The 15,942-nt window shown below is 39.3% G+C and overlaps 2 protein-coding genes across 3 annotated transcripts in view; one reads left to right on the top strand and one right to left on the bottom strand.

Annotated features, from left to right (window-relative positions):
* The window catches only part of rsrc1 (arginine/serine-rich coiled-coil 1), an 81,426-nt gene extending 79,044 nt beyond the window's left edge, over positions 1 to 2,382 (bottom strand). The window contains exons 1-3 of the mRNA XM_055166688.1: positions 2,275 to 2,382; positions 2,181 to 2,239; positions 909 to 1,031 (exon numbers count right to left, since the gene is read on the bottom strand). Of these exons, the coding sequence (XP_055022663.1) occupies positions 909 to 1,031; positions 2,181 to 2,239; positions 2,275 to 2,382 (290 nt within the window). The remainder of the gene's footprint in view (positions 1 to 908; positions 1,032 to 2,180; positions 2,240 to 2,274) is intronic.
* A 2,191-nt stretch (positions 2,383 to 4,573) lies between these two features.
* shox2 (short stature homeobox 2) lies at positions 4,574 to 9,882 on the top strand. Of its 2 annotated transcripts, none has more exons than XM_020918074.2 (5): positions 4,574 to 5,056; positions 6,137 to 6,345; positions 8,106 to 8,163; positions 8,363 to 8,451; positions 8,908 to 9,882. In XM_020918074.2, exons 1-5 carry the CDS (start codon positions 4,792 to 4,794, stop codon positions 9,160 to 9,162), a joined length of 876 nt encoding a protein of 291 aa, XP_020773733.1. In that variant the 5' UTR covers positions 4,574 to 4,791; the 3' UTR covers positions 9,163 to 9,882. The 2 variants fall into 2 exon arrangements, with proteins under 2 accessions (XP_020773733.1, XP_055003736.1); XM_055147761.1 differs by having other exon boundaries at positions 8,872 to 9,882.
* The last annotated feature ends 6,060 nt before the right edge of the window (positions 9,883 to 15,942 follow it).

Raw genomic sequence — 15,942 nt, 5'->3', positions numbered from 1 at the left:
ACCTTTCATCTTACACCACATCAGCAATGCCATTTGTAACGGATGTTTTAATCATTGTTGCCACTGTGCAAATATACCGCTGAGAGTAGCCAGGAAGCATGCAATATCTATGGATCCGGATTTTCAAAATAAGTCACTTGTGTACTGTACACACCATGAAACTCTTTTAACATATTATAAGTGTTAAGGATTTATGAGTCATAGTACCTTTCATCCTTCTAATGAAGATCTTACCCATTTGCCTTAGTGATTAAAACCATCTCTGCTCTTCCCTGCAGCTGTACAAGTAAACAAAGGACCTTGTGTGTGCATATTTTATACCTTTTCTTCACTGTTGGTGTTGTGCATGTGTGCATGAGAGGGATTTAGCAGAACCATAGTTTACTAGTTCATTAACGGCAGATTAGTAATGCTAATGACAGGGGCCACCACACACAGTCTGCTTTATGTCTCTGAAAGAGATTTCTGATCATGGTGGCTCTGTGCTGTGAATGTGTGTGCATTCAGAAAGCATCTGCTCACAGAATCTATGTTTAATTGATAAGCTATTACTAATTACACATAAACTACACATTAGAAAAACATGAAAAGATTAAAATGGATTTTAAATATCCCTTTCTGTTTTTCCTCTTTTTGGCTATCCAAAAAACATTTATTCATCAAGCCAAAAAGGGTCAGAATACAGATTGAATCTGCTCCATGCCAAATAAATTGAGTAGGTTAATAATGGTAATAATGAGGTAAGCGTCATAAAACCAGTGTATATTCAATATGCAAAATATGAGCAGAACGATTTATAGTTACAAAATATATATATATTTTTTAACAAATATTTTAATATTCAGGTATGTTAGGCAAACATGTTTTGCTCAAGAATAGTGGCAATGCAAGAAGCATGTATGTGATACCTTCTGTCTCGGCTGCGTGACCTGTGTGACCGATGGCTTCTTCCTTTATCCCTGTCTGCACTGCGGCTCCGCCTCCTGCGCGATGAACTGTGAGATGAACTGCTGCTGGAACGTCTTCTCCGCCTGCAACACCCAAGGAGAAGGCCATCATGTTAAGTGTTTGGTTGATTTCAATGACAGAAATGTATCCAGGTAAAAACCAACAAAATTTCTCAAAGAGCAACCACACAATATTTTAATCTATTTGGAATAAACTCACTTCACCTCAAAAGCTAACACACATTCATAAAATGCAATTCAAAGCTCATTACAACTTTGCAATAATAAAGATTTGAATATGCTAAAAGCCATAGAGCCCACAGCTCCTCCACCTGGGCCTTTTGGTGTATCATGGAGTAGCGTCTAATTTCAATACAAAGTTCACAAATCACTGATGATGATGGTGTTTTGTTTTTTTTTTGTTCAACTATGGATGTCAGGATTTTTTGGTTAATTGATAACAGCATTTGTTCAGGTCACTATATAATCTAAAGTACAAAAAAAATGGAAATTGAGAGAATCTTGACAAAAAATATGTTCAATCTGAATTTTAAAAACGTAAACCTAAAGTGTGTTTTTATCTGCCTGCTTATGACAAATTAACATGGTTAAAACACATAATATAAATTAAAGTAATTTATCTGTTTATCTCACAATATAATTAATTTTTCATTCAGGAAGTTTTATGTTATAATGGTGATGAAATCAATATGTCAGTGCTGTTTAGTTATAGTGTCAGTAATCATGGAAAATCATAAAATGTTTTTGTTTCTTCTCACAATAATTGTACCACTAGAAATGTATGTTGTGATCTTCACAAGTTGTTTCATTCACCTATCATGTGAGTGTCATGTCCTCAGTGAGTGGATAGAGCCCAGTATAGTATAGTTTAGTAGTTTAGTAGTTTAATTTAGTTTAGTTTAGTTTACTTATTTAGTGTCATGCACCATTTAGTTGGTGCCCAGCCTGCATGGGCTTATAAGACACATAAAACAATAAGCAGACAATATAGTAGCAAGTGTGCAAGGCAGACTTTAGTCAATTTGAACCTAGGATTGCATCATTAATTAAATGGTGAAATGCATAATTAAACCACTTACTATCCTCTTATTGTAAAGTTAATAGTGACTTTGTGCACATTCAAAGGCAAAAAAGGCATACGGTTTACACATGCCGTGTTAAATAGCTTATGTGTGGTTACAGTTTCAAAGTCTTGGTTCAGATCGGACTCGCCTCCTGTCTCTGTCTCCCGGTCCCGATCTCTGTCTCGGTTTCTGTCTCTGGAGCGGCTCCTACGGCTGGACCTCTGGCTGCGGCTGGTGCTCACCCTGCGGGAGGAAGACGAGGAGGACGAAGAAGAAGACGAACGGCGACGTTGTTTTCTCTTCCGTCTGCTCCGACTGTCATCCTCACTATCAGACGAGCGGCGACCCATGCTGCTTTATTATGGCTAGCCTGTGTGGCAGTGTAATCAACATGATCACGAATGAGCTACATTATATGGCACCCAAATCTTAAAATACAAAAGTTGTATTTGATTAACAGCATTCATAAGTCTTGTCATTGGGCAATAGGTTATGTGATCACAGAAATCTAACCAAAAACATAATGCATGGTTACGTTTCACTGAAAATGTAGCAACCAGCTGTTAGCATTGTGGCTAGTTACGGATCCTAAACAGTCACATTACGAGTCATCTGCAGCTCACCCTTTAAAAACAACAGTCATCAAAAACAAAAAGGCTATGACAATACATTATTATATTCGGAATAGTAAAATACCGATGCTCACCTTTCAAATTGTCATTTAAAATCTAGTCCACAACATGTTCTACGTACAAGACGAATCAGGCGAAAAACATCGATAAAAGAACCTTGCAATCGAGCACAGAGCAGTCGATGAGCCTACTCCGACTCAGGACGCGTACGGTTTTACCATGGGCAGTATATGCAACAGCATACTTGAACATACAAATGTGTTATGTGCTTGGTAATGAATATTAGTAATAATATTAATCTTATTTTTTTTTATGATTCATAAATCATAATCCAAGGATTGACAGTTCAATTTTAGCTCTGACCATTGCAGTCAGCCTAATAACCAGGTTGTGTACTGACATGATATTTGAGTGGTGACCAAGGTCTTTGGCGCATATTGTCAGCCAGTTTCCGTCAGTCAGTCCCAGAGCATGAGAGGCAAAAGTGTGCGGACATGGGCTAGAATGACTATGAAACGTAAAGTGCTTGATAGGCCTCTCGTGTTTTTCACAGTTTTTATAGGCAATAGGCATAGCCGGCATAGACCAGCATCATAGACAATCTCATAGACCTATGAGATTGTCTATGATGCTGGTTATTTGAGGCAATGATCCTCAAATAAGAGAAGGCATTATCTCAAAGCTTTACGCATCAACTGAAATGGGAAGAGGCTGTTGATTAAAAAATGAATAGGTTCAGACTGCCCAGCTATAACCTAACATAGGCCAAATAAATGAATCTATCTATAGACAATAAGTAGGCTTACAGTTGTTTGAGAGCAATGTACAACCAGCGTTTAGGCCTTTTCGATGATTTAGCATATCCTACAAAAAACCCCAATATAGGCCTATATATATGTTAGACTCTTATGATTGTTACACCTCTGTTGATATATTTGCGTTATTACAGTCTTATATGCAATGAACGAGATTAAAACACATTAAGTGGAGAGCGAAGTGGCGGCATCGCACTGAAATCAAACGTTTTCAGCAGCATTTGAGATTTTCGCTTTTAACCCATAAACGTTTAAATAGATTATTATTATTATTATTATTATTATTATTATTATTATTGTTGTTGTTGTTGTTGTTGTTAATAATAATAATAATAATAATAATAATAATAATAATAATAATAATAATAATAATAATAATAATAATAATAATAATAATAATAATGTTTTTTATTATTATTATCAATCCAAGAAGTAGCCTAGGCAAGTTTATAAAGATAAAAGTTTTTGGCATGCAAATTATTTTAATAGGTTTAATTAAAGGCCCGAAGCAAAATGTCCACTCCATGCACGAGTGGGACTAAAGCCAAACAGTCTATGCAGACGCGTACTTTCCCAAAGCTGCGCGACTGACTGCTCTTGCATCCCGTCCCAGCTGCTCACTGCCCCGTGTCATCCTTGTGTCTTCTTTTACCCCCGGATCACAGAGAGATACTGAGGAACCACTCTTCAAAACATGTGCTCCCCTTTCGTGTCATTTTCCCATTTTTAAGCCCCACCCCTGCAGAGTGAGAGACGGCCGAAGAGAGGAAGAAAAAAAGAGATCCATGGCCATCTCTCGGGTGTTTGGAAAACTAACTCAGGACAATAGCAACGAATGAGCGCTTAATTCAATTAATTAGTCCCTCTTGTCAATCTCGGATTAATGACCAATAGCGGCGACGCTGCGTAAAGCTTGTTTAAAGCTCTCTCTCTCTTTCTCTCTCAGTCCCTCTCTCACTCCTATCAGCGGAGGGGAAGGGGGGCTCATCCCGGCATCCTGAGGGGAGGTAATTTGCACGGATCAAGGGGGCAAGGCACCGCAAAGTATAAATACTGTGACTTCAATAGAGGTTCACCAGCAGGTTCCCAACTCCGCATCCAAAGGAGGAGGAATTGGCTAAGAAGATACTGCTTTACATGTGTTTTACCTATTCCCAGAGTTGGCAGCAGCATCACCTAACCTCCTCGCCTCATTTCTAAGGGGTCGACTAAAAAACGAACCACACTATTGATGTCTTAAAGGCTGTCGAGGAGCAAAAGGGAGAGGAGAGTGGTGAGTGTGTCTTCTTTCTAACGAGGAGGGAAAGCAGTGATGGAAGAGCTCACCGCTTTTGTGTCCAAGTCTTTCGATCAGAAAGTGAAGGAAAAGAAGGAGGTGATAACCTACAGGGAGGTGCTGGAGACCGGCTCGGCGCGCGCTGGGAGCAGGGAGTCTTTAACAGTTGAGCCCGGGAGTCGAGAAGAAGCGGTAACAGGAGCAGTTGTCAGCCGAAACGTCGCGCTCTCACCAGGAAGAGAAACGGACATGCTCGGCCCAGAAAGAATCAGGGACGCAGGGAGCCCTAAACTCATAGACGGTAAGTCTGTAGGCTTACACATTATGTGCATGCTTTGATCTTGGGCGGACTTAGCACTAACAGCACGTTAAAAACGGAAATTTTATTTTGGGGTGTGTGTGTGTGCGCTATTAAACAGTAAAGTATCACAGTTCTCCCAAGTTAGTGGAAATACCCCAACATATTGTTGAATAAACAAATTTTTTTTTCTCCTAATGAAATAATTCTCCATGTTGGTGTTGTGCGTAAATGCTGAGCAACTGTTTATTTTTATACAATTCAGATATTCCCATCTTTGGTGGTACACTGCGAACGCATTGTGCGTGTTGTGCCGAGAATTCCGAATATACAGAGAGTTTTTTAAGCTTTGAAAATTTTAGCAAAATTGTCTTTTGGCATTTTTTTAATGTCAAATAAAAATCTATGCGATACGTGTTTCTGTAGCTGACACGTCAATGCATAAATGAAACGTGTAAACGAGCTTATGTCTACGTACACCTCTGCTCTCAGGTGTGAAGCGCGTGCTGTACGGACTGAATACAAATCTGAAGAATACACTGTACAAAATTTGTCTACGCATGCACCTAATTCTAAATTAATATAAACATTCTCGTGTATATTAATTCTCCAAATAAAATATAATGCTATTGTAAAACCATTTCTGCAGAAAGACAAAATAGCAATAATTATCTTATCATATATACATATATATATAAGTCGTATAGGTTCTCATGTCCAAAGTCATTGCTTTTTGTGCGAAATGAACAAAATTTTCAAGAACCTCGGAGTATAAAAAGAGCAGTGTGCTTTGAAAAGGGAACGGCGGTTATGAGACATCCAGCAGTGGGCACAACGTTACATATTTATAAGCGGTTAATTATTAAAGAGCTTTATGTAGCTCGACAAAACATCCGTGGTCTGATAGTTGTGTGATATTTGAGGGATGTGAGGGCACACGTTTTTGCTTTGTATTGGCTTGACATTGTGCATTTAAAGAACGGGACTAGGTTTATCATCAAATTACGCAAAGAATTGTAAAAAATACATGCAGAAAAATGTTCTTAGCAGTGTAAATATTTTGATGTTGACATTTTCTCGCAGGTAATACGGACATAAAGGACAGAAAAGAGGACTCCAAACCAATTGAGGACGAGACACAGACTAAAATCAAACAGAGGAGAAGTCGGACTAACTTCACTTTGGAGCAGCTTAACGAACTGGAGCGACTATTCGATGAAACGCACTATCCGGACGCTTTCATGCGGGAGGAGCTGAGTCAACGACTAGGACTATCAGAGGCCCGAGTACAGGTATGTAATTGCCAGTAAATAATTAAAATATTAACAAAATGTATTTACATCTTATTCGTGCGATAATTTCAACAAAAATAATTGCCTCATAATTTATTTAGTTTTGCTAAAATGTTCACAACATATTCTGGTAGCTTATTATTTTTAGATCTATTTATTTTACTAAATGTCTTCCAAAATGTACAAATGCCTAGAGCCTTTCTGCTGGACATGTGTTAAGTGACTATTATATTTTTGAATTGTTGGTTTTCTTACAAGGGTTTAATTTCTAAGAACAATTTTCTTATACATCTTAAATTGATGTTTTGATTTTCTCATAACAACAACGGCCAGTGTTCACTTTTCGGGTATTAAGTTAAGAAGGAATGTGTTTGTTAGCTCTGTTATCGTTAGACCATCTGCGCAGAAACCATGTAAGGCTGGAGTCAGGGGGCTTGTACAGTGGCATGTTGGCACAAAGAACTGTCCAGAACTGTCATATAGGTATCTTTTTTTTTTACCTTTTAGAAAATAGTCTTATTTTACGCACAAGCAGAACATGCTCAATGCGGCAAATCTGAAGTAATAACAAATGCAGGCCTAAAGTTCTCATCATACTAATAAACGATAATCTCCACAAAGAGTAGAAATCAGAGCTCCCCCGTCCAGATCTGGAATGTCCCCAGAAAGCGCATTGTGTCCCATGCGCACAGGATTTGCATAAATTATCGTTTTATTTTGAATCTAAATCAAAAGGAACTCTCTCTCTCTCTTCCCTCTACAGCCATACCTGCCACCATGTACACAAGGTCATCGCGTTTATTATATTATATTTTAGTTTTTTTATTCATCCTCAATCAATAGCGGATTTGGCAGTTATTATAGTCATAAATTATACCTGAAGGCATGCACAAAAGGACTTCCGATTGACATAATGTTGTGGTCAATAAATGAAGCCAGTTGACAGACAAATCAATATGATATTTCAATCCATGTGCGCACTGGACCGATGTAAAGGGAGACTGGAGATTGACATGTTGCATTGTAGACTAATTCGGCTCAAGCTTTTTCTTTGAAATCCAAAGAAGATTATCATAGTTATACTTCGTTTAATGTTGGTTCCAAGGCGTTACTGTGAAATTGACGCTTGTCGATTTAAACGCAAGTTAACTCGTTTGAAGCATTTTTGTGCGTGCGCGCGTTAGGCAGTGATTACACACAACTGTGAGGCATTTAAGCGTTTCGCCGACATGGATTTTCAGCTGATAAGGGTAATTAATTTCAGCGGTCATTTAATGAAAGAGAAATGGGAAGAGAACGAGGGAGATGCTCTCAGATCGCCTTGCTCTGATGTCCCAAACCGTAATAGCTTTGCTGCTATTCGATATCTGAGAGTCCATTCAACTCTTCGGGGATACAAATCTATAGAAAGATGAAACCAACGCTGACAAGGTTATTTATTATAAGCCGATAGCCCTGCACATCTCAACAAGGGGGGGTCTATTCACCCAACAAGAATTTAATGTCACCCTTTGTGGCTCTACTGCTTTCGTTTAAACTATTTCCATGACACCGATTGCAGCAGCCTTCGTGCTCCCTCGTTGTAATACATAAACTAAATGTAATAATTAAAATCCGGGTTAAGCAGCATCATTAATGTTTCAGCGCTCCTTGGGGATTTTTTTTTTTTTCCCGCGCTTGTTGTCACTTGGAGAAGAAGCAGCACGGCCTCACAAGCAGCTGCCAATCAGTGGGACTCTAATTAATTTGTATCCCTACAGGTTTGGTTCCAGAACAGAAGAGCCAAATGCAGAAAGCAGGAAAACCAGCTTCATAAAGGTATGCCTTTCATGTGCCACAATATTATTGTTATAGTACAGTAAACGCTAAAATGTCCTCTTTACGCACGCGTAACTAGAGTCAGAATTCAATTAATGTGCAACCCACAGTGACCGCTGTTAGTTCACTAGTTTATGGGTTTTTATTTAAAAGACAACAACAGGTTATGGTTTTGTTTTGTTGTTTTTTTTTTCATCAGGTGTGCTGATTGGAGCAGCGAATCAATTTGAAGCATGTCGTGTAGCACCATATGTCAACGTGGGAGCTTTACGGATGCCATTCCAACAGGCAAGTTCTTTTGAAGCGTCTAGTATTATTACCACACCAATCCCTTGACTGTTGTCTTGGCACTGCCTGTGCCCAAGAGCTATGCACTAACTCCAGTTCTAATATAAGGACAACAAGAGTCTGTTTAATAACCCTTGCGACTGTCAGTCACTGATGAGACATGTAAATACCTATTAGATTTATAATTTAGGTGTGGGAAATAAAGTTTTTCTTGTAAACTCAGATGCAAGCCAGCATAATTGTTAAATTATGCTGGCATGACTATATGACCTAAAACAACTGCATTTTTAAGACAACCTGGAAATAAATTCTAGGCCTATAACTAGTAGACATAGGCATAAATGACCCATCCAAACAGCCACTGCAAAGTTAACGCGTCTTCTCCCCCTTTTCTCCCCATCCGTGCGTCTCGTCCTGTAGGATAGTCATTGCAACGTGCCGCCCTTCTCCTTTCAGGTGCAGGCGCAACTGCAGCTGGACAGTGCCGTGGCCCACGCGCAACACCACCTGCACTCTCACCTGGCAGCGCATGCGCCATACATGATGTTCCCCGCGCCACCGTTTGGACTGCCCTTGGCCACACTGGCAGAGTCGGCCTCTGCGGCCTCCGTTGTGGCCGCTGCCGCTGCGGCCAAAAACACCAGCAAGAACTCGAGCATCGCAGATCTGAGGCTCAAGGCCAAAAAGCACACAGCCGCGCTGGGACTGTGACGACTATAATCACGAGGGAGAGGCTGCACACAAGGACTCAACTGAGAGAATTATCCAAGGACCATATTTATGTTTTCTTTCTAATGAAGGACAATGGTAATATGTATAAATATACAGGCTATTTATGAAACAAAAAAGAAACAAACTGTAGCCTATGAATTGTTGGAACTCATGGGATGTCAAAGCATGTCCCTATGGGGTCCCATGGGCCCACAACCGGAGGGCCCGGGACAGCCTGAAGGAGAACATGCAGCTGGACGATGGGCTCTTTGTCAAACAGGCGAACCATTCTGCACTTGTTTTCTTTAAACATTGTTATTGGTGTTTTATTGAATCGATATAGAGGCTGGCCTCGTCTTTTTCATTAGTTTCTCTGTGACTGAACAGAGAAGGGTAAATGCAGTGTTTCGAATGTTTGCGTTCAATGGCCAACTAAAAAGTGAGTGTGCCCTACGCCTGATGCAGCGTGTATGTGGTTAGCCTACTCTTTCCCCCGTTACCCCCAACTCAACTTTGGCTATGGCCTTGTTTGGGGCACTTCTGCTAGACTAATGTGAGATCAGTGAAGACCTCCTGTCAGGGCAAGTCCCGTCCACGAGGTTGCTCAAGACATTGCAGGCCCCAAGCCAGTAACAAGACGCACCGGTACGGGCATGTGTAAAATATGTTTATACACACAAAAACATACGTTATTTTTTATCATTTAGTGGCTTCAAAACGCCTCGTGGGACTGTTTATTTTATTTTGTTCATGTGTATTAAAGATCATGTGATTTCGAATTGTAAATTTATGTTTTTATAAAACAGTGGAAGTAATTTGAGGCACGATTTCCTGAAGAAAATTCATCTCACTGTTTTTGTTCAACTTTCTGTGAAACGTGAATTCATCAAAACAAAATGTTTTCTTTCCTGTAATAAATTAAACTACGTTTCTTAATTAGTCCATTATTATTATTATTATTATTATTATTATTATTGCGCTCAAAGCCGTGGATGTTAATAATTTAGGCAGTAGATGTCGGGCTTTTGATAGCGTCACGCTGGTGACAGGCCCGTTTAGTGGGGAACATGGCTCTCTTGCTGCTCCGCTTCCAAATCAATGCATTATTCATAGTTTGGTTATAGAGCGTTTGGAGAGGAGCTCTGCTCATTTCCACTACAAGCAGACGGACAGGCCAACAGGCAGATAAAACGCGCGGCCACTCGATAGCGCGTATAAAATAAAACAAAATCGTTGTGCGTAATTGCCTAACTGTAGACTAATGGCCTTAATTAAAAGCTTGATAACTGCGTTAAATGCATTTTTTTGAAAATAGCTTAGACCTAGGCCTATTTGTGCTCCCTAAACTACAATCTAATGTAATAGAAAATCCATTTGGCACATTCCCAGTTTTTTTTTTTTTTTTTTGCGAGATTAAGAGTTGATGTAACCATAATGGGCTACTACGTCAAATGAAAGTGGTTCGCAGTTAAAATTTCCACTGTCATGCTCTGTCTGGAGACTGGCCAGTCAATCTCACAAATCCAAAAAAAAAAAAAAAAAAAAAAAAATGGGGGGGAGACGGGGACTTGCACTGTTTTGTTTGAGAAGAACGCAGACTCTTTCGCTTGATTTAAAAAGGCACCACATTAATTTGCTGTCTTTTACCGCCTCTTATTGAGCATTAAATAAGCACCTGACTCAAGAGCCTATTATAGGGATCGGAATCATATTACCCTCCGATATTTCCACACAAAACGCAATGTCTGTAGCTATTAATTAATACTGCTCACACAGTCTGCATTGGTCTATGTGTCTCATTGTTTGGGGTTGGATTAAGACGCCAAAACTATTGAATTATTGATTGGAAGCCTCGCCAGTAATGGAGGAGATTGAAACACTGACTGGGATGTGCAAGAGCAGAGAAATGACGGGATGCTGTCCCACCAAAGAGCAGATTCAGTGAGGTCTCCTGTAGAATATTGTAAGTGAAAAACTTACAGTATACCAGAGATAATTTCAATGTACAGATTTAAGACTCAAATCAAATGTAATTTGTAACATTAGATTACACTTCCAAAAATTATCTAAAATGCCGTACATGCATGATCCCATTAAAAGACAGCTCTTCTTTTTGTTAAAATTAATAACCAATAATACAAATCCAATGAATTTTGTCTGTGTCATGAAATGTTCTCTATCAATTTCTTTGGAGCAGTGAGGCTGCATCTATCAGCATGTCCTGAGGTGTGCTGTGGAGTGGAGGGCCTCCACTCTCAGGGGCCCAGGAGACAATGAGACGGGGACACACAAGTGTTCTGCTGATTAGACATGGAGACGAGCCACGCTCTCACTCTCCTCTCAACACACTCTTAAGACACACATCCACACACAGCCAGTCGGGAGCCAGCCAGACTGCTGCTGCTGCCCCTCTGACTTCTGCCCTGTCCCAAACAAAGACACTCAGCTCTATGTATAACAAGAGACACACAAAATCACCAAACATTGGATTTTGATTGGATGGCCTTTTTACTGAATTACTTATTTGGTCCCATATGAATCTAAATAACACACATAGAATGGCTGTGAGTCATAGAGCATGCCTATCCTTCATATCAACTGCTGTCTTACTTTCTATATTTATCCAGTTACAACCCTTGAGACAAACACTACTCTCATTTCCCGCACTGGCCTTTTATCAAATTAGGACATGTTCAACAATCACACAGAGCACTTATAATGACAGTAAATGCATTTTCTGCATGCCACCTGTGATTGACTCTTCTGTACTGGGGCAGTTTGCAAAAGTGTATGTGTGTATATATGTGTGTGTGTGTATGTGGGTGTGTGTGTGCATGTGTGTATGTGGTGCTTGTCTCTCAGAGGGCTGCTTTTGTTATGTCGGAGAAGCTCAGAGAGCAGGACGCGCACACACCACCAAAGACAACAGCCACCAGGAGCAACAGCAGATAAAAGAGACACTTCAAACACATCACGTGGAGAGAAAGTGGTAAAGAAACCTGCAGAAAACTCCCTCCAGTAGCACTCAGACCAGCAATTAGGACGCTGTATCGCTGCCTGTTATCGCACAGGCACCAAGCGGGCCTGGCTGGCTAACCACAGCACTAGTGTGGGCTGCAGTCAGCCGTTTCAGCATTCACAGCCTACTGTTAACACTGCATTTAATTTGACTGTAGGATAAAAAGTGGGTGTTCACTCAGATCTGACCCCTGCTATGACCAGGGAGGTTCTACTGTGCTGATTGCAGATAGATAAACACTTGGTATTCACTGCTCATTCTGTTCAACAGCTAAGTAGAACAAAACAAAACAGAGGTCAGAACAAAACAAAAGTCTAATTGTTTCACTGTTTCCTGTTTAGGTGCCCTGGGGCATGCTGCAGTTATGCACTGCCTGCTTTATATTTGTTATTAATTCATTTCCATTTGCAGCTGGTTCACAGATTAGGACGATAGCATAATGTATAGCTCCCAGCCTTGGTAGAAGACATAACAAGGGGGTATGTGTTGAGATCTGTGGGCATTGGTGACTCTGACAGGCTTGTATTGTTTCTAGTGAAAAAACATTTGGTGTTTGCAGATGCACTGACTTGTGTATGCATTTTTGTGCAGGTTGGTTTACGTATGTATTATGATTGTGGTCGGAGGGAACAGCGTGTAAGAATTTGACAGAAACAACCAAAAGAGAGAGTAACTGCAGCCCACTTGGCCCAGAGCTCTGTAGTTACAAGCTGGTAAGATCCAATCATCTGTGTGTGACTATAATAGAGGTCTTGCTTTTCAATCATCAAATGTTTGTACACACATCTTAAATTACAAAAGACTTTGGGAAACACAGACCTAACTCATCTCATATTGATTGTATTCACACCGTCTGAAGTTTACAAAATGTCATTTTCAAATATCATGCAATGACAAAAACGCAGACCAATCACCCTCTATTTGTATGGGGATGCTCAAGTGTCCTTTTAATGTGGCTAAATCCAGGGAGGTCCAGGATCATTCGCTCCAGCATTAAACACTTTTTCAACATGGTGCTCAGGGAACATTTATAACCATTTATATATCTGTCAGCCACACTCAAGTGCTCTTGAACTGGTGACAGACGCCTGTGGTCAAGGAAAAGTTTAGATGGGATGGAAAATAGCTGCTGCTTTTCAGTGTACTCATCAATCACCTGTGTACACCCAATACTGCGCTCATATAAGCTGTTAGGAGTTTTACATACAGTCATAAATCTGTGGATGCCCAAATATCTATACATCTCACTGATTTTAGAAAACATACAAGTCCATGATAGATGTGCTCCATGCAATTTAGTTACAATTTTCACTGGTTAGTCGCATACAAACACATAACGGTATGAGCAATGTTCTGGATTTTGATCTGACGAAATTGTAAACATGAAACAAAGCTCTTAGTTTATTATATAGAATAGCACTCAAGGAGCTCCTAATGACGCAAATGCAATTAACAAGATCTAAGATTGATGTTTTGTGCTTAAAACATGCAAAGTGGACTGTTGAATGCTTTGGGCACATTTCAAACATGTACCATTCTTAAATATTAAATCTGAGGAGAAATAAAAAGAATTACAGATGCACAAAATGCCTGTTTTCCAGTCTGCAAAAGCTCATTAAATTTTAACATAAGCAGATACTGTAACAAGAATTTGTCCCTGCCTAAGTGCAATCATTTATCATACGTAATTTTGACTTTGTGCAAACAGATCATCCTTTTATCAACTGTGAAATGTGATTCAAAAAGTTTAAACACATTTTGTCTCTTTGAGGAAGTGTATTATGGGAGAAGAGGGTCAACCACTTAAAAAGTAATAGAATTTTAAAGCAGGAAAGTGCCTGTCATCCTAAACATCTTATTCTGATGTTTTTATTGATCTTGCCACTTGTGTCCTCTCATTGATACAACAGTATTGACAGCTGCATTGCTATGGTAATTTACTCCTTATAGGCAAGTACAGTACAAGGGGAGTTGCTATTCCTGGGTTATACTCACGAGCATGCCACACATACACACAATCCTTATTACGGGCTAATAAGATGATAGGTAATGTATAATGGTAGGAGGGCCGTGTCAAGTTCAACTGGGATCTGCAGGTTAAGTGGACCATGAGCGTGCATGTTTGTGCCACTGTGTGTGTGTGTGTGTTGGAGGGGGCAGGGAGGGCTGGTGCATCGTGTTTCATTGCAGGATAATGTAAATTGATGTCACTAGCTGGGAGAAGGGCAGACAAAATGCTTAGAGCTGACTGCGCTGCATTATGGGGGCCAAAAGAGGTACGGGCGGAGGCAGGACCCCACTGTGGAGGGAGTATTGGATTGGCTCAACAAGCTGCCAACGTTTAATTAAATAGGCCTGCATTAGCCTCCTCTCCGCGACGGGTGGTGTGAGCGAAGGACACTATCTCATTCTCAAATGGGATGTAAAAATAGAGCTCACAAGTTGGCCCATGGTCACGCTCCTTCCTCTCCACACTGCCATGTTGTTTAGAGTTTCCCATTGGCTCAAATCATCGTGGTAGGTCATTATGTCACTGGTCTATACAAAAACCAATACAAAAATAAACCTTTACTCACACATGTTAGCATTAGCAGCAGTTTGGTATGGTCTAAAATAGTAGCAGCCGCACTACTGGTAACTGTGGTATAGGGCTGCAAGAAAAAGTTGACTAGTCAGCGATTATTTTATTTTATTTTTTTAACAATTGACTAGTCAAACAATTATTTCATTTTGAAATACATTCTTAACAAAAATTAAAGTTTGAAATATGGAGACTGAAGGGTTCAAGATATAGAATATAATAATGAATTGTATTATTAAAATGAAAGCTTTATTCTTTTGTTGATATTTATTATATTTATTTATTTAATAATACCACTGTCTTTGTTATAAAAGGTTTTTTTTACAGTTATGATTATAAAAATATTATTACGATTATTTTAATAGTCATGATTTTTATGATTAATCATTGGAGTCTCTTATACACACATTTATATATTTACAGATATTATAAACTCAATCCTAAAGCACAAGTTATTTTTAATTTTAATTTTATAATGATCTACTTACTTACTTATGTATTTAGATGTGAGGAGCAGTGGAGTGAACTGAAGCCCAAAGTCAGGAGTATCAGTGGATAAGAGCAGTGGTATGTGTAAAGCAGATAGAAGAAGTATGTTGGAGAAGCTCATGGACGGAGGTGCCAAAGACATGAGAGCGCTAAAGAGGAACACTTTGTTAGACTCCAGCGCTTTGAGAGGCTGCCTGTTATCTCCATGATGACAGGAGACATACATTTAACGTGACATGCACTTCAGCTATGACCATCTTCACAAATGCCTACTGACAAAATTAAGTACAGTTTGTGGTGATGGGGGTGTTGCGATTTCTAAGTAACCATGAGTCTTAAGTATGAAGTATCTTTAGTCATAATACATTAATAGAAAGAAAAACACAAGACACAAAATATACTTATTACATATGTAAAATCAGAAATCAATAATGGTCACCACAATTTTCTATTAGATTTTAATTAATTAAAACTTACTAAAAACTAAAAAAAAAAATGGCTTTCAACATTAACTACCTGAGAATAACAAGAAAGACCAATCAGTGTAACTGAAAAAAAAAATAATAATAATAATAATAATAAAAAAATAAAAAATACTGCATCCTCCAAAATCTGAACTCAGATCCAAACCACATGGTTTTACTGAGGACTGGCTATAGATATCTCAAATTAAAGAGCCCCAACCATTTCA

Source organism: Boleophthalmus pectinirostris, unplaced genomic scaffold (genome assembly GCF_026225935.1).
Source record: "Boleophthalmus pectinirostris isolate CB_2022bp ecotype Guang Dong unplaced genomic scaffold, ASM2622593v1 HiC_scaffold_9, whole genome shotgun sequence".
In the NCBI taxonomy this organism is placed as follows: domain Eukaryota; kingdom Metazoa; phylum Chordata; class Actinopteri; order Gobiiformes; family Gobiidae; genus Boleophthalmus; species Boleophthalmus pectinirostris.
The sequence above is the reverse complement of the archived record's forward strand: the minus strand, read 5'-3'. Positions and strand labels throughout refer to the sequence as shown.